At 44.6% G+C, this 20,291-nt stretch overlaps 1 protein-coding gene across 1 annotated transcript; it reads left to right on the top strand.

The window, feature by feature from the left end:
* The first annotated feature begins 689 nt into the window (after positions 1-689).
* LOC127687652 (cytochrome c oxidase subunit 7A-related protein, mitochondrial) lies at positions 690-15,172 on the top strand. Its single transcript, XM_052186477.1, has 3 exons — positions 690-825; positions 13,120-13,248; positions 14,345-15,172. The coding sequence occupies exons 1-3, from the start codon at positions 754-756 to the stop codon at positions 14,483-14,485; spliced, it is 342 nt and encodes a 113-aa protein (XP_052042437.1). The 5' UTR covers positions 690-753; the 3' UTR covers positions 14,486-15,172.
* Positions 15,173-20,291: the final 5,119 nt, after the last annotated feature.

The following is a 20,291-nucleotide window of genomic DNA, read 5'->3' as shown; positions in this document are numbered from 1 at the left end:
TTCTCTCTCTCTTTTCCTCTCCCTCCTCTCTCCCTCTCTCCTTTCTCTCTTTCCCCTCTACCCCTTCTCTCCTTTCTTCCTTTCACCCTCTCCCTCCCTCCCCTCTCTTTTCTTTTCTCTCCTTTCCTCTTCTCTCTCCTATCTCCCTCTCCCCCTCTCCTTTCCTGTCACTTTTCCCGGCATTGAGACAGGATTTCGCTTACAGGCGATGCACTCACGGCTCCAAAAAGCTGTTCTGTCTTAACTGAGGTGAAATTCCTAACAACCCTTGGTACTTAAGACCCCTCCACAAATACTAATAACCCTCAAATGGGGCGGGCCCTGCACCTGACGAGACTCCACCCACGTGCCAGGCCCCGCCCCATTCCAGGCCCCGCCCAGAACTCGCTCTGGCCGACTTTGTCGCTCTCAGCCCCCCTCTTTGTCCACAGGACGCTTGCGCATCTGTCAAGGCGTCTTGCCACTGCCCACATCCAAATGAGTGGCACAAAGAAGTCCAAGTTTTCGAGAAGCCTCAACACAGCTTCTTTCCAAGTCTTTCAGAGCTTGTTTTCGTTTCTAGGTCGTGAGAGAGCGCGGTTTATTTCCCTGACATTGCTTAAGAGGGTATATTTTAAGTCAGGCGCTCTCTAGACAGTCCACATCTTGGCTTAGGGTCCTTGCGCTGAGCTTTGGGCGGGCCAAAGGGGAAGCCGGGTCCTTTTCTAGGGCGGTCGCACGGGCAGCGGCGGTACGAAGCTCGCCTCAGCCAACATGTACTACAAGTTTAGCAGTTTCACACAGAAGTTGGCTAGAGCTTGGGCTTCGGAAGCTTATGCTCCGCAGGTACGCTTGTGCAGCGTCGCCTTGGGCCGGAGAATGGCGGCCCGAGGCAGGCAATCGAGAGGTCCGAGGCGTGAGGGGCTTCTGCCGGCCGATCGGTTCGGCTTGCTCGTGTCTCCTGGTATCCTAGCACGCAAGTTTGGAACAGTCGCCGAGGTTTCTGTGTGTGTGTAGTGCACCCTAGGTAGGATTTGCATGGTACAGAACTTAGGTCTGATACCTTGCGGACGTCAAGGTGACCCCTGGGGCGGTTGCTTGTTTAAGATGGATTTCCCGTAGAATCTGTGGATCGCAGAAGGTGACTTAACTGAGTTTGGGTTTCCGTTCTCCCTCGTTGAGGTGGCCTTTGTGACTTCCCCATGTTACTGCCCCTGTCACAGCCCAGAAAGCAGTTTTACTCAGCTACCAAATGGAAGACTGGGGAGGGCGCGATTGAGAAGTTCGCTCATAAGGCATGGATGTTTTTCCTATACTGGGGAAAGCATGGGAAGTGACACCCAACGAGGTTTATGCTTTTGCTAATTTTAAAGCGGCAGACGGTGACCGTGAGCACTGGGCAATCTGACATTATCCAGGTTCCAGTTAGATTCTACCAATGGCATTTCCATCTCCAGCCTCAGTGTTGTGAAAATGTGGTATTTTAGAGTTCCATTCCTACTGGGTTAGTTAGTACTGAATTTAGCATCCTTAATTTAGTGACCTTGACCGTTACCTTTTGTTGTGAGCCCTTTCTGATTCAGGGCAGCATTAATTTGGGTTAAATGCGATGTGTCAAGTGAGCAGCTTTTTTGGCAGATGGCTGGTGCTGGATAAATGCTATATATTCTCCAGAAGCTGAATCATTGCTCAGAGTAGTGTGAGAAAAGCCTTGGTGGAACACGAAGCTGAAACACCTTGACTAGAATAGTAAGTGACCCGTATGGGCTGCAAAAGAGACTGTTTTTACTGACTCTTTTCTACCTCTATGAGACACTATATCTTAGGGAAGAGTGTTTAAGTATGGTTTCATTCTAAGATTAGATATGCTTTCAGGATAGAGGAGGCCAAGAAGAATTTTATGGGAAGCTGAGGAGGAAGAGTCTTAAGAGTTTAGGTGTTGGGGTTGTAGTGATATGTTGTGTCTGGCGGCTGCTGAGTTTTTATGAATATGACTGGTAGTAAGCCACTTGCTGATGGAGAGATCACAAAGAAAAAAAAGAGACCATCATTCTGCTACGGAAATGTGAAAGGAAACGAAATTTTACTCAAAGAACAGTCCAGGGTTAGAAGGGGAGCGAGTGTGGTAAAACCTAGTGTAATCAGTTGAAAGGAAAGAATTGCCAGTATGTTGACTGGTTTCTTGACAGAATATTTAGGGAAATGGCGGTTTCCATCGTATCTTCTATAGTGTATTTTCAGTTCATGGAGATGGTATGTTATTTAAGGCAAGGTTTGGCATGCATATACCACAATACACACTCGTTTATTAGTGTGCAGGTCGTTAATTATACCACCTGTAGGAACGTCTCTCAAACTCTCCTAAATCCCTGTCTGCCTTCCTATTTTGACATTTATCAGTTATAAATAGTTTTGCCTGTTTTTTGAGCCCCTGTAAACCCCACAGAAAATTCACTTTTGAGGTTCCTTCGTGTTACAGTGTATGAGTGTTTCATCATATATCTGTCATAGTTTCTTTTGTGATGGTTGTAGTTGTGCTTTTTACATTTTTTTATTTAATGTTTTATGTATATGAGTGTTTTGTCTGAATTCACATCTATGCTCATGTGCATGCCTAGGGCCTGCAGAAGCCAGAGGAGGTTCCAGATCTCCTGGAACTGGAATTACAGACAGTTGTGAGTCACTATGTGAGTGCAGGGGATTGAACTTGGGTCCTCTCCAAAGAGCAGCCAGTACTCTTCACCCGCTGTGCTGTTTCCGTCATCCTATAGGTTTGTTTTTAGAAGAGTTGAAGCAGAATCTAAGCTTTTTTATTTAGAAGGAGAAAGTAAAAATTTGACTAAGCAACATTGAGGTAAAATTGAAATAAGCAGGTTTGGTTGGGCATTATATAAATTGTAGGTTCAGAGTGGCTTCCACAGTCCCTGTAAGCTCATGCCCAAGATAGCTCTAGGGGACCAGGAAGGCTTTTCTCTTTGCAGAAGGGATTTACACCCATTTCCATCCAGAAAGCTGGGACTGGATCTATTCAGTGACCTAGTAATCCTTTGCTATCTGTAGGTCCAGACTTCACCAGACTTCACCAATATTCACCACAGAATATTATGTCTATCCCAGACTTCTGAGCGTTGTTTCGCAGTCAGTAGAACCCATTCTTAAGGAAGAGTTCCCATGTACTTTGCAGAAGAACCTGACTTGCTTATTCCAGACCCTTCCTCCCTAGACCTTTATTCTCTGCACTGTTTCTCAGTCAGTAGAATCCATTCTTATGGGAGAGGTCATAGCATAGGTACTTTGCTACCTGCACTTTGAAAGGAGTTAGTTTGGGTGTCTTCATTTGATAGTGTCTTAGCTAGAGTGTTTATTGCTAAAGACCATAAATAAAAGTAACTTGGGGAGGAATGGGTTTAGTGTGTCTTAACAACTTCCCTGATCACTAAGTGAAGTAAGAGTAGGAACTGAGGTAGAGGCCATAGCGGAACACTGCTTATTACTTATGGTTGACAATGGATTTATGCCTTAAGCTTTGTTGTGATAATTGTCAAGAGAAAACTTTTGCTCATACTTGTACTGTGTTTATTAAATGTCAGAAACAAACTACTCAGGGTCAAACTCTAGAAGTTGAACCAGATTTCCCTCTTGCCTCATGAGAATTACTCCTGCCTACTCTAGCATTTGTAGGACCCTCCCAGCACCCCCCCACACCCACAAGCTCACTCCCTCTACTTTGTGCTCCGAGCTCCACGTTAGTAGTATGTTGTCTTCCTTTCTTGGACACAATGCACTATAAAATGAAAATGTTTATAAAGTGAGTAAGCAGCATGCATTAAATAATCAAGTATGGAAATGCTACTTCTGCAACAGTAGCAGAAAGATTTGTAAATCAGCTTGATGGCAACTAATTATTTGACGAATACTTGATATTGGCTGATTAAAAAGCATTGTCTTTTTTGTGATGTGTGCTACAAATAAATGAGGAACATGAAAAGGTACTTGACATTATTAATCAATAGGGAAAAGCAAATCAAATACCACTTCATGTCTATTAGAGTGCCTATGACCAAAAGACAGACAATAGCTTGTGGAAATGAAGATGTAGGAAAACCAGAAGCCTGCTGCATTGTTGGAGAGAATTTAAAATGGTGTAGCTGCTTTGGAATATACTTTGATAGTGTCTTGGCTAGGGTCTTTATTGCTGTGATAAAGCAATAAAGCAACTTGGGGAGGAAAGGGTTTATTTTGTTGCAGAGTTTACTCTGCAACTGTCGATCACTAAATGAAGTCAGAGTAGGACTTGAAGCAGAAGCCACAGAGGAACACTGCTTGCTAGCTTGCCCTTCTTGGCTTGCTCAGCCTGCTTATAGCACTGAGGAAGGAACACCAGCCCAGGAGTGGTACCACCCACAGGCCAATCTAGTGGGGGCATTTTCTTAATTGAGAGTCCCACTTCCCTGATGAGTTTAGCTTTTGTCCAGTTGACAGTTTCTTTCTTTCTTTCTTTCTTTCTTTCTTTCTTTCTTTCTTTCTTTCTTTCTTTTTTTTTTTTTTTTTTTTTTTTTTTTTTTTTTTTTTTTTTGGTTTTTCAAGGCAGGGTTTCTTTGTATATCCCTGGCTGTTCTGGAACTCACCCTGTAGACCATGCTGGCCTCGAACTCAGAGATCCACCTGCCTCTGCCTCTGCCTCCCAAGTGCTGAGATTAAAGGCGTCCACAGTCACTCCCAGCAAGTTGGCAGTTTCTTAAAAAGGGAAATACAGTTTTACTCTGTGACCCAGCAGTTTTAGTTAAGACACTGGAATGATAGTTGCTGTGGGGAACTGAAGGATGAGAGGAATGGAAGAGAAACTGAGTAAGTTCGGCTGTGGAGGTGAATCATGAGGGCCTATGGTAAAATAACCAAATTTTGTAGGAAGTGAATAGGATATTGGATGCAGACAGTTGAGTAGAAGTGCCACCTGATTAATGAACAGCATGCTGGAGTATTCAGGGTGACATGGGACTGGGAGGGCGGGCGGCATTATTCCCCATACAGATGGGGTCCTGAGAAGCTGATAGTGAATTTGAGGCAGTTGGAGTGTAAGGTGGCAGAGAGACATGGTGAAGGTGTCCAGCTTCACTTAGAAATTATTTGAGTCACTGAAGATTAAATCTGGTTTCTAGTCATAAATCAGAGGTGAACAGATTGAAAGGTTAACATTTATAAACTGTAACTGGGCGGTAGTGGCACACGCCTGTAATCCCAGCACTCTGGGAGGCAGAGGCAGGCGAATTTCTGAGTTCAAGGCCAGCCTGGTCTACAGAGTGAGTTCCAGGACAGCCAGAGCTACACAGAGAAACCCTATCTCCAAAAAACCGAAACCAAAAAAAAAAAAAAACAAAAAAAAACTGTATTTTTTTTTTAACTTTATGTGTTATTTATGAGAGTTTTACCTGCATGGATACATGTATACCACATGCATGTCTAGTGTCCACAGAAGTCAGGAGGGGGCATTGACTCCTCTGGAACTATAGTTAAGGATGGTTGTGAATTACCACATGAGTCCTCAGCAAGAGATACTGTTTGTTTGTTTGTTTGTTTGTTTGTTTTGGGTTTTTTTTTTTTGAGACGGGGTTTCTCTGTATAGCCTTGGCTGTCCTGGAACTCACTCTGTAGACCAGGCTGGCCTCGAACTCAAAAATCTGCCTGCCTCTGCCTCCCAGAGTGCTGGGATTAAATGTGTGAGCTACCACCTCCCAGCTTAAGAACAAATACTCTTAACAGAGCCTTCACTGTAGCCCCCATTAAAAACATTTTTAAAGGAGCTTCCAGTCTGGGTCGGTGGCCTGAGCAGACCTTTGGCACAAACTCCGCAGCTAGTTCCACAACACCCAGAGGAAGCTCCACTCCCAGGCGCTCTTAACACGCCCAGGATTGTCGGATCTGAGATGAGGAGGACACAATATCTGTTCCAACACCACCAGGAGTTACTGGGACCAGCGAGACCCATGCATGCAGGAACTCTGCCAGATCAGTGGCATAGGTTCCTTTCCGTCTGTCTGGGTCAGTGCTCAGAGCAGACTTTGCGCACAAACTCCACAGCCAGTCCCACAACACCCAGACAAAGCTCTACTGCCAGGCGCTTTTACACTCCCAGGATCCCAGGAGCTTGGTCACACCAGGATCTCAGGGTCCCAGAGGCAGCTTGACTCCCAGGAGCTCGGACACACCCAGGATCACAGAATCACAGGATCACAGAGACAGGTAGACTGTGAGGAGTTCTGGCACAACCTGGATCACAGGAAGCACAGGCTCCAGTCAGATATAGCAAGAGCAGGTAGCACTAGAGATAACCACATGGCAGGAGGCAGGCGTTCTCATGATGATGATAGAGGACTTTAAAGAAATACAGGAGAACACAACTAAACAGGTAGAAGCCCTTAAAAAGGAAACAGAAAAATCCCTTAAAGAATTACATGAAAACACAATCAAACAGACGAAGGAAATGAATAAAACCATCCAGGACCTAAAAATGGAACTAGAAACATAAATCACAAAGGGAGACAACCCTGGAGATAGAAAACCTTGGGAAAAGATCAGGAGTCATAGATGCAAGCATCAGCAATAGAATACAAGAAATAGAAGAGAGAATCTCAGGTGCAGAAGATACCATAGAAAACATTGACACAACAGTTAAAGAAAATGTAAAAAGAAAAAAGCTCCTAACCCAAAACATCCAGGAAATCCAGAACACAATGAGAAGACTAAACCTAAGGATAATAGGTATAGAAGAGAGTAAAGATTCCCAACTTAAAGGGCCAGTAAATATCTTCAGCAAAATTACAGAAGAAAACTTTCCTAACCTAAAGAAAGAAATGTCCATGAACATACAAGAAGCCTACAGAACTCCAAATAGACTGGACCAGAAAAGAAATTCATCCCATCACATAATAGTCAAAACACCAAATGCTCAAAACAAAGAAAGAATATTAAAAGCAGTAAGGGGAAAAGGTCAAGTAACATAAAGGCAGGCCTATCAGAATTACACCAGAGACTATGAAAGCTAGAAGAACTTGGGCAGATATCATATAGATCCTAAGAGAACACAAATGCCAGCCCAGGCTACTATACCCAGCAAAACTCTCAATTACCATAGACGGATAAAACAAATTCCATGACAAAACCAAATTTACAAAATATCTTTCCATAAATCCAGCCCTACAAAGGATTATAGGTGGAAAACACCAACACATGGAGGGAAACTGCACCTTAGAAAAAGGAGAAAGTAATCTTTTCAACAAACCCACACAAACATAATTCTACCTCTGACAACAAAAATAACAGGAAGTAAGTCACTTTTCCTTAATATCTCTTAATATGAAAATTAATATTACCAACATATCCTAATAGATTGAAATTCAAAAATGAGGAACTAGAAATTTGTTGGCTGTCACCAAGTGATCTCTCTAATTTGGTAATTGGAGAAATATGTCCAATATTGTATAATCCATGTACACTTTCTGCTTGTTCGTACATGACAGTGTCTTGCTGTGTACCCCATAATGGTCTTGAAATCATGCTTCTTCTATCTCAGCCTCTCTATTAGTAGGATTGTTTATTTGATGTTTTTACACTATACTTTGATTTTCAGAACAGCTTACACATTTCAAAATTATAGAGTCAAATGAAATGTAGACAATTAATTTGGGAGGTGATTTGTATGAGAACAAAGAGACTGAGTGTTTTGCTTGATGTTTATAATATCAATTTTGAAGAAGATGACTTTTTCTGAGATGAATGCTTTTCAAAATCATCACAGCCGATGAACCAGAATCTTAACATCACCTAATGTCTGTGCCACCCTCCAAGCAGAACCACTGTTCACTGAAATAGTTGATGAATGACTTCATGGATAAACCATCTTAATACACACACCATTTCTAAAATGAATGTAACCTGTTCCCTGTGGGCTGAGAATGATGACAATCACTCAAGTCAAATAGCTTTGACCATAGCAGGAAATCTGTATCCAAATAATTGTGCCTACAGTTCATTCCTTGGTGCAGCAGAACTGTCGACTCTTAGCTACTATGGAGGTAAAACCCTTTGGTGATGTGAGGGACACTGAAGTACAGTCTTATCACAAGGCTAACAATCCTAAAAATTGTTCTTATTTTGTGTTTGTACCACAGTAAGAGCCAAGATTTTAAGCTCTACTAAAACAAAACAAACAAAAAGACTTTTATCTTTTTATGTTCATTTAATAACATGTCTATCATTTTAATGGACATTTTAAAAATATATATTGTGTTGAATATAATAAAAATTATTTTAAAAAATGTAATACATACATAAATAAATGCTAGAGCCCAAATAGTTGGAGTGGGTGATTGCTGGTTGTTAAGTGGGAAAAAAAAATTTTTTTAAAGAATGAAATAATTTTTCTATCTCCACCCTCCTTAGATCAGCTTTAGGAGGAAAATCAGGAGTACTTTTGTCTTTAAACATTTCAGCGGAGTCATGCAGTCGTTGCCCACGTCTTTAATCCCAGCACTCTGAGAGGCAGAGGCAGGCGGATTTCTGAGTTTGAGGCCAGCTTGGTCTACAGAGTGAGTTCCTTGACAGCCAGGGCTACACCAAGAAACCCTGTCTCAAAAAACCAATTAAAACAAACAAACAACCCATTTCAGCGGGAGGTTGGAGTGATGGCTATTCCATTTATTAATTCAGGGGTCCTAAGTTTGGTTGCCAATACTGGAGTCTATTGGCGTTCAACTACCTGTTCCTCCAGCCTCAAGGGATCTGTTCCTCTTTTCTGGGCTCCTCAGACACACCTGCATTCACATGTACACAGATGTGCCACCCCTCTCCCATAAACACATACAATACATAGAATTTAAAAATAAGTATTTTTTTTATTTGAGCTGGACAGGTGGTACACCAGCACTGCTAAGCCTGCTGCTACTCACACTGCACTTAATAACTGTACTGTTTCTTTAAAATTGAGCTCAGTGTCCTGATGGAGCTGAGTAATCAGAGCATGGGAGGTGGAAGCAAGAGGATCAGGAGTTCTAGGCCAGCCTGAGCTTCCCAAGACCCATCGTAAACCAAAAAAACCCATACAGTTTAGGGCCTGGAGGAGGCGCAGTAGAGACATTGCCTAGCATTCTCGTGGCCCTGCCCTCAATTCCCTCCTGAGACACAGTCCTTTCCTACTCTTTAGCAATTAAACAAGAAGAATTTAAGAGTTGTGAACTGTTGAGAGGTAGGGACTAAGTACAGAATCAGCATTAAAAACTATAGCCTGAAGTTCCGTGGCTAAGAGCACCACTGCTCTTCCAGAGATCCTGAGTTCAATTCCCAGCAACTACATGGTGGCTCACATCCATCTGTAATGGGATCTGATGCCGTCTTCTGCTGTGTCTGAAGACAGTGACAGTGTACCCACATATATGAGATAAATACGACGGGAGCGGGACCAGAAAAAGATTTGAAAAAGTATAGCCTGATACCAATTTATTGACTTTCAAGACTTTACCCTTGCTCCAGGAGGGAGGCTCTGCTGGCAAGTGCCAGTTAGTAGACTTCAGAGTCTCCTGTGTGGTGAAGCGAGTGGTGAAGTGCTAGTGAGTGCACTGACCTGTCTGGCAAGTGCGTATGACATGTGCTGTCTATCTGTTGCTTTTGTTAGTCTTGGGAATATAATTAGTGACCAAAACATGACCAGCATCTGTGGGGCTTCTTTTGCACAAGGGAGACAGTAAATAAAGGGACAGAGTATGTTTGATGGTGATTAAGTGCTGCGGAGAAAAACAAGGTGTGGGAGTGGATAGCTTGTTTGCAGGAAGGAGGACATGCAGTTTTGCAAAGGGTGAGTAAGCTGGTGTGATGCTATAATTTTATCTCTCAGGAGGCAGAGGTGACAGGATCAGGAGTTCAAGGCCAGCTCAGGATACAGATACATGGAACTGTTGTAAATAAACAGAAGCCACAAAAAGGGGGGGGGGGGGCTATTTTTTGAAAAGTTTCCCTAAGGCGATGTAAGGTGCTGGGAAAGTACGAGCTGTGCAGAAGTCTGAAGAACCTGTAGCAGTCTGCAGTGTAGGAGGGGCAGGGTTTAAGGAGAAGGAAGGAGCTGGAAAAGGCCAGTGCAGAGAAGGGTGCCTGGGCGGGCAGCACCACAGCCTCTAGAAGAACTACAGTTTGCTTTTTGTTTGCTTGTTTTGATCTTTTGAGACCAGGTTTCTCTGTAGCCCTGGCTGTCCTGGAACTCACTCTGTAGACCAGGCTGGCTTTGACCTCAGAGATCTGCCTGCCTCTGCATGCGCCACTGCCACCAGGTCTAGAACTTGGGATTTTGTTCCGTGAGATAGGCATCTGGCAGAGCGTCAGTCTCGGGGGTTGCAGTACCTGGAAACACTGGGGCTGTTGACTTGACAATCGGTGGGTGATTTATCATGTTACAGGGAGGTGGGTATCATGCCTCTTCTTCACCAGGGCCAACAAGCTGCACCGTGAGTGGAGAGTGTAGTGGAAGCAGGTGAGCCTCACTGGGGAGAATACAAAGTTCATAATTGATGGGATAAGATACTGAAATAAAGGGGCTGGAGAGATGGCTCAGTGGTTAAGAACGGTGACTACTTTTCCAGAGGTCCTGAGTTCAATTCCCAGCAGCCACATGGTGGCTCACAACCATCTGTAATAGGATTCAATGCCCTCTTCTGGTGTGTCAGCGATAGCCTACTCCCATACATAAAATAAGTCTTTTTTTAAAAAAGGTGCTGAAAAATAAAATATAATTTTAAAAGTATGTTCTGAATTTTTATAAAGAGTATATGGAATTATTAAAAAGCTATTAAGGTAGCTGATGCTCTTGTGCGTGTCTGGTGTTGAATAGGTGATGGTCATACCTGCCAAATGAGTGAGTGCATTGCCTTGGACAGGCTGTTCCCAAACCACACCAAACTTATTTCAGAACCATATTTGTTTGGTCTTGATTTTGGGTTCCATTAATCCTCATGCCTGTTTGGTTGAGCAACATTAGTATTTTTTATTTTTTGTAATTCATTTTTATCCGACCTCCCTCCTCTCTCTCTGTTGATCTTTTAAATATCTAATCTCTAGATCTTGTCAGTTATAATATGAGAAATAAAGACTGAAAGAGTCTAGACTTCAAACTCTTTTAAACCTAACATTTTATTTTTCCTAGTGAGGATCTAAAGGGATAATTTACTGGCTTGTAAGTGTCAACCTTCAGCTTTGGTGTTCAGTGTTACAGTGGAGAACTATGGACATAAGTTGCTTTGCAGCTTTGTGCCTTCAGATAAAAAGAAAAACAGTTCCCTTTAGGTTTTGGGTTGTTTGTTTTTGTGGTGCTGGCTGCATGCGACAGGCAGGAACTCTGACAGGAGCTGCACCCTCAGCCTGCTCCGTGGTCCATAGAAAACAGCGAGAAGGCAGCTCTTGATCCTAGCGCTCAGGCAGGGCAGGTGGGTCTTACTGAGGTCAGGGCTGACCTGCTCTCAGGAGCCTCGTGGTCATTAGAGACTTCCCAGTTAGACACTGTCTGAAACAACAAACCGCCCTTCCAGTGGCTTATTGCAATATAATCAGTGTGCCGTACATACAGTTCACCCATTTAAAGTGTCAGTTCAGTAGTGTAGTGGTGTGCACTGTAGCCCAGTTGATAAGAGGGGAGGCCAGGGTTGGCAGCCAGTCTGAGCTCATAGCAAGCCTCCCAAGTGCATCTTGTCCACAGCCCTATTTTTGTTTTTGTTTTTGTTTGTTTGGTTTTTGGATTTGGTTTTTCCGAGACAGGGTTTCTCTGTATAGCCCTGGCTGTCCTGGAACTCACTCTGTAGACCAGGCTGGCCTCCAACACAGAAATCTGCCTGCCTCTGCCTCCCAGAGTGCTGACATTACAGGTGTGTGCCACAACCGCCTGGCAGCCCTATTTATTTTAAGGTTTATGTTTAACTAGGAGTGATACCACATACTTAATCTCACCTCTTGGGAGGCAGGAGAAGGTGATCTTTATAAGTTTGAGGCCAGCTTGGTTTATACATCAAATTCCAGGCCACTCTCCAAATATAAACAAAAAAGGTTTATTTTTATTGTTTTTAAACTATGCATATATGTGTGCGTGTGTACATGCATTTGGGTGCCTATACAGTCAAGAGCTATCGGGTCCCCAGAAGCGAGGGTTCCCGGTGGCCGTGAGCCACGCCGTGTGGATGCTGAGAGCTGAACGTGTGTCTTCTGCAGCAGCATGCATGTTCTTAATGGCTGCACCTTCTCTCCAGCACCACAGTTAATTTTAGAGCACTTGCATAAATAACTTCAGAGCGAAAGCAGTCCTCATCCAGCACCCTCTGACACTCCTCATCCAGCACCCTCTCACACTCCTGCACTTAGCAGCTGGCACTCTACCCCTGGGCTGCACGGCTGCTAATGGAATCGTGTAATGTGGAGTCTTTTAGGATTTTCCAGACGGTTTCTCTGTAGTCCTGACTGTCCCTGGAAGTTGCTCTGTAGACCAGGCTGGCCTCAACCTCAGAAATCTTCCTGTCTCCGCCTCCTGAGTGCTTGGATTAAAGGTATGCGTCACCACCGCTGGTGTGTGCATGCATGCTTGGGTGAGCGAGAGACCAGCCTGGTTCTCAGGAGCTGTCCACTTTCTGTTTATTGACAGATTCTCACTGGGCCCTGCTGCCCTCCAATCAGGCTGAGTTCCAGCGGTCTGCCTACTTCCGTTCTGCCCCCAGTATTGAGATTACAAGCTGATGCCACTATCCCCAGCCTCGTCCATGATGCCTGGGAAGGATCGCAGGCCTCCTTACAAGCATGGGCACTTTCCTGACTTACCTAACCCTGCCCTAGTACATCAGTTCAGACAGACGAGAAGAAGGGACATCAGGGTCCTTGTAGGTAGTGCTTCTTGAAGCTCACATGGGGCCTTTCTTGACTTTCCCATCTCACTGGGAGTTCTTGACAGCTTGCTTTGGAAAACTACTAAGGGTATTTTGTCAGAGTTGAGAACCACCCAAAGGCCCCGTAATGCAAGTGACAGAGACCCTGTTCCAGCCCTTAGACAGTTAGTGCTGTCTCTGGAAATAGCTCAGTTGCCCGTGCTTATGGCTTCTGTTGCCTTTTGCTGTCCTGCAGGGATTAAAGCCGGTTTCCACAGAAGCACCGCCTATCATATTTGCCACACCAACCAAACTGACCTCCACTGCGACAGCATATGATTATGCTGGTAAGAACAAAGTCCCAGAGCTACAGAAGTTCTTCCAGGTGAGTGAAGACGGGAACAGAGAACTGTGAGATGCACACGTGTGTGCTGGGCTGGGAGCTTCTGAAGCCAGCTTTACTGTTGCTTTCTCCCCAGCCTCCTTTTCCTAAATAGAACTCTTTACCTCAGTTTTGTCCATTGACTAATAATGGAACCTTTGTACAGATAGATGCCGGTCACAGGGGTGTGCCTAATGACCTCATTGTACTAACAGATTTCAGACCACTCATGCAGTGTGGTTCTTCATAATCCCTGAGAACACAGGAGTGTGTGTAATGACACTGAATCAGCTAACACCTGTAAATGCTTGCCACACATGTAGTGACTTCAAAAAAGTCTGTCTATCTGTCTATGTGTCTGTGTGCGTGCAGAGATCAAGAGAGGCTGTTGAATCCCCTGGAACTGAAGTTACAGGTGGAGCAGCAGTGTCTTATAACTGCCGAGCCGTCTTGCCAGCCCTGTGCAGTGACTTTTGGCAGCCAGTTTTCTTCTGTGTTTGGCTTGCTTGGTGCTACAGTTCACTACACTATTGGTGGAAGTTGGGAAGCCCTCTTAGGTAGGTGATCAACAGAGAGAAGTCAGAATTGACACTTGAATATGATTAGTCTATTTAGAGATAATCAGGAACCTAGTGACCTGCCTGTCACGTGCTGGGGAGTGGCAGGGCCCGTTAGAGCTGTCCTTGCAGGGTGGCCTCCCCACAGGAGTGTGTCCAGGGTCAGGTCCTCCAGGGTCTAGAACACTTTCGTGTTGCTCAGGGTGAGTCTTTTAAATCTAATGAGTGAGGCTTAAGAGTCCTTTAGAGTCTGCGCAAAGTGAGGAAGCTCCTGCAGTTCTTATACCCTTCTAACGTTTCCAGGGCTCTGCTGTTGCAGAGTGAGACTGTGCTAACAGCCTTAGAAACATGGACTTGGCTGTGGGTGATGACTACAGACCTAGAGTCTGGAGCTGCATTAATAGGGAGTATAGTCGAGTTCTGCCACGCTGATGAGTCCCAGTCACCTATTACGTTGTGTTTGTGAAGTTGTTCATGATGGACAGAATTTGGAGTAAAATCTGTTTCTTCTAGCCAACTCATTGTCCCTTCTTGCTTTGCAGAAGGCTGATGGCGTGCCCATCCACCTGAAGCGCGGCCTTCCCGACCAAATGCTGTACCGGACCACCATGGCTCTGACTGTGGGAGGGACCATCTACTGCCTGATCGCCCTCTACATGGCCTCACAGCCCAGGAACAAATGAGTCTGCCTGTGGAGACTGGTTCACACTGGCTCACTGTGTGGTGCGACCCTTTGAATTCTCACGTTTCATGTTTTCCACTTGGATAGTCTACTTAACATTTTTTCAAACAAAGGAAAAGATAAGAATACACTGTTTTGGTTTGTTTCTGGCGTGCAGATGGCCTGTCAGATGTCAAAGCTTGTTTGACAGTTAGAACTATTGTTTAAGGAGGTGACACTGAGCCATCACTGAGCTGTGTTTCTGCTCCTGACTTCCCTGGAGATTCTGGATGAAAGTTGCTTACGAGCTCAGTGGTGACCAGCAGAGCTCAGGGCCTCCGGCCTCAGGCATGTCTAAGCAGGAAGCACAGAAAGCTTCTGGGTGTAGGTGCGATTGAGGAAGGAAGGAAGATAAAAGCCAGGGGACAGGTGGGTGAACTGAGGGCTTGAGTCAGCCACCTAGGGGACTGCTCGCCCTGCAGAAAAATGTTAAAGGAAATTATTCGAAACCTGCCTCTATTTGTCGGGCAGTTTGTTTCAAAGGGTTGTTTGCCTCCCCCAGACCTTAGGGGAACGTATTTGTTCCATCATGGGAAAGAACACCTGTCAGTGTTGCACTTTAGACAGCTGTACCAGGAATTCTCCTTTAATAATGCTGTGGCTTTAAGTTATGATTTACTTGACTGCAGAATAAATACATGAATAAAGATTTTTAGTTTGTTTTTGTTTTTTGTTTTGTTTTGAGCCACTGTCTTACTCTGTTTCATTGGTTCACCTGAAACTCACTGTGTAGACCAGGCTGGCCTCAAACTCACAGAGATCCACCCAACTCTGCCTTGGGGGAGTGCAGGATGAGAGGCGTGCACCCCAGGCCCAGCTTGAAAGTTCTTCTCAATTGCGTGGCGTTCCAGAAGAATCACAGGGATCCGAGGGGCCCTAAACCTGAGCTTTGATTTCTTTTCAATTAGCCAGCAAACCTTTTTTTTTTTAAGATTTATTTTATAGGTGTTTTTTTACTTTACTTATGTGTTTTATGTGTGCCATATGTGTGCCTGGTGCCCGTGAAGATCAGGAGAGGGTGTCAGATTGCCTGGGACTAGAGTTTCAGTGGGTTGTGAACCTTCCTTCTGGGAATTGAAGCCTCTGCAAGAACAAGTGCTCTTAGTCACTGAGCCATCTCTCCAGCCCCAGCTCCATCTTTACAAGAATTTCTCAGCATCCAGTAATGTGATTATTGAGTTCCATGTAGTTTCTAAGACTCCCACTTGCTCCTTAGTGAAAAGGCCCTGTAAAATGCACAGTTCACTTAAGACACTACTTAACCATTTGCTAGACCTGGCTTGCTCTTTGTCAGTGCTGAAAGCAGGCATTAGTATAGAAGCAGGTACCAGAGCAGAGAGCAGTGCCCTCTGGAGAGGAAATGTGGTACTAGCTCACGCCTGTCCTCTTGTACTCTGGAGACTGAGACAAGATCAGAAGTTTGAGACCGGAATTATAATAGCCTGTCTCAAAAAAAAATGCAATAATGGAAGATTTTTAATAAACTATTAGGACTTAGTAATTAAGAGCTTGTGTGTTCTTCTAGAGGACCTGGGTTCTATTCCCAGCATCCACGTACCTATCACCATCTATAGCTCTGGCTCCTGGAACTCTGACACCCTCTTCTGGCCCCCTGTAGGCACCAGGCATGCACATGGTGATAAACATATATTCTTACACAGAAAACAGTGTTGTCTTTAATTTAGATTTATTTATGTGTATGTGTGCTTGGCCTGCATGTATATGTGTCCTGGTGCCCAAGGAGGGCAGAAGAAGAAAACATCCAGGATCAGGAGTTCTGTGTGAATAGTTGTGAGCTACTAGGTATTGGGAAGGAAACCTAGAGTGGCAGTTTGAATAAGGATTGTCCTTATAGGGAGTGGCACTATTTGAAAGGATTAGAAAGATTAAGAGGTGTGACTTTCTTAGAGGAAGTATGTCACTGAGGTAGGCTTTGATGTTTCAAAAGCGCAAACCATGGCCACAGTCACCCTATCTCAGCCTGCACCCTGGATGTAGCTCAGTAGCTTACCAACCTCAGACCAAAAACAAAACCAGGATTCCAACTCAAGTGTGAATTGTGGCTACTTAAAAAGATCGAGAGGGAGATACAGGAACATGACCAAAGAAAATGTCTCTGGTTGGGATGTAGCTCATTTGGTTTTTCAGGATTGTTTCTGTCCTAGTTGGGGTTGCTATTGTGATAAAACAGCATGACCAACTTTGGCAAGGAAAGGATTTATTTTACAGAACGAAGACCATGGTCCAGGGCAATCAGGACAGGAATTCAAAGCAGGAACAGGATGTGGAGAAGTGCTGCCTTCGTCTCACTTCTGTCCACTTCACCTTGCCCTTGCTCTAGTCCTCAGGGAAACCATCCCAGGGGTGCCAATTCCTACAGTGAGCCTGGGTTCTTCCATACCAATTATAAACCAAGAAGATGCTCACAGGCAAAATGAGTTGGAGGCATTGTCTCAATTGAGAGTCCTTCCCAGGGGGCTGGTGAGATGGCTCAGAGGTCATGAGTTCAATTCCCAGTAACCACGCGGTGGCTTACAACTGTCCATATGGGGTCTGGTGCCCTCTTCAGGCAGGTGGGTGTATACGCAGCAAAGCACTCATACATTAAATAAATAAATAAAAAGGAGTTGTTCCCAGATGACTCCAGCTTGTATCAAGGTCACATGAAGCTAGCCAGGACCATTGATCCTTGTCAACTTGGCATCAGTGCAGCACTACTAAACAATAACCTTTGCTTTTTTGTTCATCCTCAAGATCTCATATTATTGTAACAGTATAAAGCATTCCAAGTTTTAAAGTCCCACAACCTTTACAAATTTAGTCTCTTGCAAATGTAGCTCTGAGTTCAAGAATGGGTTTCAGAACAACAGAGAAACTTCATCTCAACAAATTTAATCTCTTTAAAATATTCAGTTTCTCTAATATTCCAAAGTTTCTATGGGTGAGCTCCTTTGGTACAGTGAAAAATCTAAATCAAGGCAAGAACAAAGTATAGCAGTGCAGATAATTCTGTCCAGTGTCTGGAACTCACTGACAATCCTTTGGGCTCCAAAGGGCCTAGATATTTCCATTTCTCTGGCTCTGCCGTTTAGAGCACACACAGCTTATTTCCAAGGCTCTGACTGGCTATAAACCATCCTTCTATAGAACTTGGTAGTGGTCCCAAGGCACTGACATCTTCAAAATGCTGGGGTTCCCACTGCAACTGGGCTCCAGTGTCACAGTAATCTCTCCTGGGTTCTCTTCAGGGACTAATTCAGCCATGTGTTACCAAGCTTCTATCTTGGCCCCTTCTCTTCTGGGGTTTCCACTGCTCCTGGTGCTGTACTTACACCCGTGACATCCGGCCTCTCATAATGCCAAGCCTCTGTTGCTCTCCACAACATGCCCTCCCTTCATGCCTTCAAAATCAGTGCCACCCAGAAACTTACATATTGCCAAGTTTGGCCAGCAGCACAAGGTGCAGCCCTGGCTGCCTTCCGAATACGGCTTCTGTGAGCAGACCCTGAAGAAACTTTCTAGAACATTTTCCCTCAGTGATGCTAGGTCTCTCATTCCCAGCTGGTTCTTCAGCCCCAACTGACCAGTATCAATTGTCCCAGCAAAGCAAAAGTTTCACTATGGTGGTTTGTACAAGACAAAGTAGCACCTAATTAGCCTTGATAGGAGTCCACAAGCCAGACCTCTACTGTCCTCCTCACTCTCAGCATTATCTTCTTAGTTCCACAACAGCTCTGGACACTCAACAACTTTTCCAGCCCAAGTTCCAAAATTCTCAATCCTTCCAAAAACCATATGATTAGATTGTTACAGCAATACCCCACTCCTGAAACCAATTTCTGTCTTTTTTATCTATTGCCATAATAAAGCAGCATGGCCCAAAGTACCTTAAAGAGGAAAGGGGTTTATTTTATCTTAAAAATTTACAATCCATCATCCAGGGAAGACAGGGCAGGAACCTGGAGGCAGGAGCTGGTGCAGAGGTCCTGCCCAGTACTTCTCATGAATTTGCCTCTCATGGCTTGCTCAGCCTGCTTATAGCAACCAGGACATACTACCCATAGGTTGCTAGGCCCTCTCATTGATCATCTATACTAATCCAGAAAATATACCAGAGGCTTGCTGACAGACAAATCTTGGGAGTCATTTTCTCAGCTGAGAACCCCTCTTCCCAAGTGTCTCTAGCTTGTGTCAAGTTGACATGGAACTAGCTAGGGTGCTTGGCAAGATACTTGTGTAGTATGGTGGTAGCACACACCTTTAGTCCCATAGGACTAAAGGCAGGCAGAGGCAGGCAAATCTTGAGTTTGAGGCCGGCCTGGTCTATAGTGAGTTCCAGGACAGCCAAGGCTACACAAACTCAACAGACAGTTGCTGTAGGCATGATACTCACGATATCTCTCCACAGCAATAAAACACTAAGACACTTAGCATGCACAAGCCCCTAGGTTTAATATCCAGCTTGGGGTAAGATTCTGTTTCCAAAAGGAAAAAAAAAAAAAAAAAAAAAAAAACCTCAGCAACGTTAACTCCTTATAAGTCTGTGGGAGGGGCAGTGTCTCATAAGCTCACTTCCATGATGAAAACTGCCTAATCTTGTGCAGTTTGTGTGGGGGAGATCACAGCTGCTGGGAGTTCAAGAGGACCCCCATCTCACAGCACTATGCCTTTCGTCTGGATCTTACATTCTTTCTACACCTTCCTGGGTGTTCTTTGAGACTTTAGGGTATGTTACAGATGCCTCTTTAGAACAGAAAACTCTTACTCTTTTCCACTTATTATTAGCACTTTGATATGTATGTATCCCCAATAAGCACCCACTTCAAATAGAAGTTTCTCTAACCAAAGCTGTCAGCACTAGTCTAGGGGTATAAACACATTTGGAAGGCAGTTTCATAAGCATTGTATCCGTTGAGCAAAATAAACTACAGTCACTTCATCAGCTATTTAGTGATCTCCCCAGGTGTCTCAGTTAGGGTTTCCATTGCTGTGAGGAGACACCATGACCAAGGCAACTCTCATAGGGACAACATTTAATTGGGGCTGGATTACAGGTTCAGAGGTTCCGTCTGTTACCATCATGGTGGAAGCATGCATGGCGGCATGAAGGCAGACATGGTGCTGGAGGAACTGAGAGTTCTGCATCCAGGAGAACTCGCAGCTCCCATGTGGCTAGGAGGAAGGTCTCAAAGCCCACGCCCACAGTGACACACTTCCTGCAACAAGGCCACACCTCCTAATAGTGCCACTCCCTGGGCCAAGCATATTCAAACCACCACAACAGGCATGGGCATTTGACCATGGTTAGATTTCTTCCTGCGGAGTATCCCACAAATCCAACTGGAGAAGCAGCTGGTTACCTCTGTATGAGTTGTGCCACTGTTGTGCCAGTGGGCACACCTTGCCTGGCATGTTGGTAGGTGTACTGACTGGCTTTGTGTATCAACTTGACACAGCTGGAGTAATCACAAAGAAAGGAGCCTCCCTTGAGGAAATGCCTCCATGAGATCCAGCTGTAAGGCATTTTTTCAATTAGCGATCAAGGGTTTTCAATTAGCGATCAAGGGTGGGAGGGCCCATTGTGGGTGGGGCCATCCCTGGGCTCTATAGAAAGCAAGGTGAGTAAGCCAGAGGATGCAATCTAGTAAACAGGATCCCTCTATCAGCTCCTACCCCCAGGTTCCTGTTGTATTCTTGTGTTATTGGGGGCTGGTTCCTGGAAGAGAAACTTAGGGATAGATGGAGAAATGGCAAAAAGAGAAATGAGT

The sequence above is a fragment of the Apodemus sylvaticus genome, chromosome 6 (genome assembly GCF_947179515.1).
Source record: "Apodemus sylvaticus chromosome 6, mApoSyl1.1, whole genome shotgun sequence".
In the NCBI taxonomy this organism is placed as follows: domain Eukaryota; kingdom Metazoa; phylum Chordata; class Mammalia; order Rodentia; family Muridae; genus Apodemus; species Apodemus sylvaticus.
This window is presented reverse-complemented; position numbering and strand designations above follow the sequence as displayed.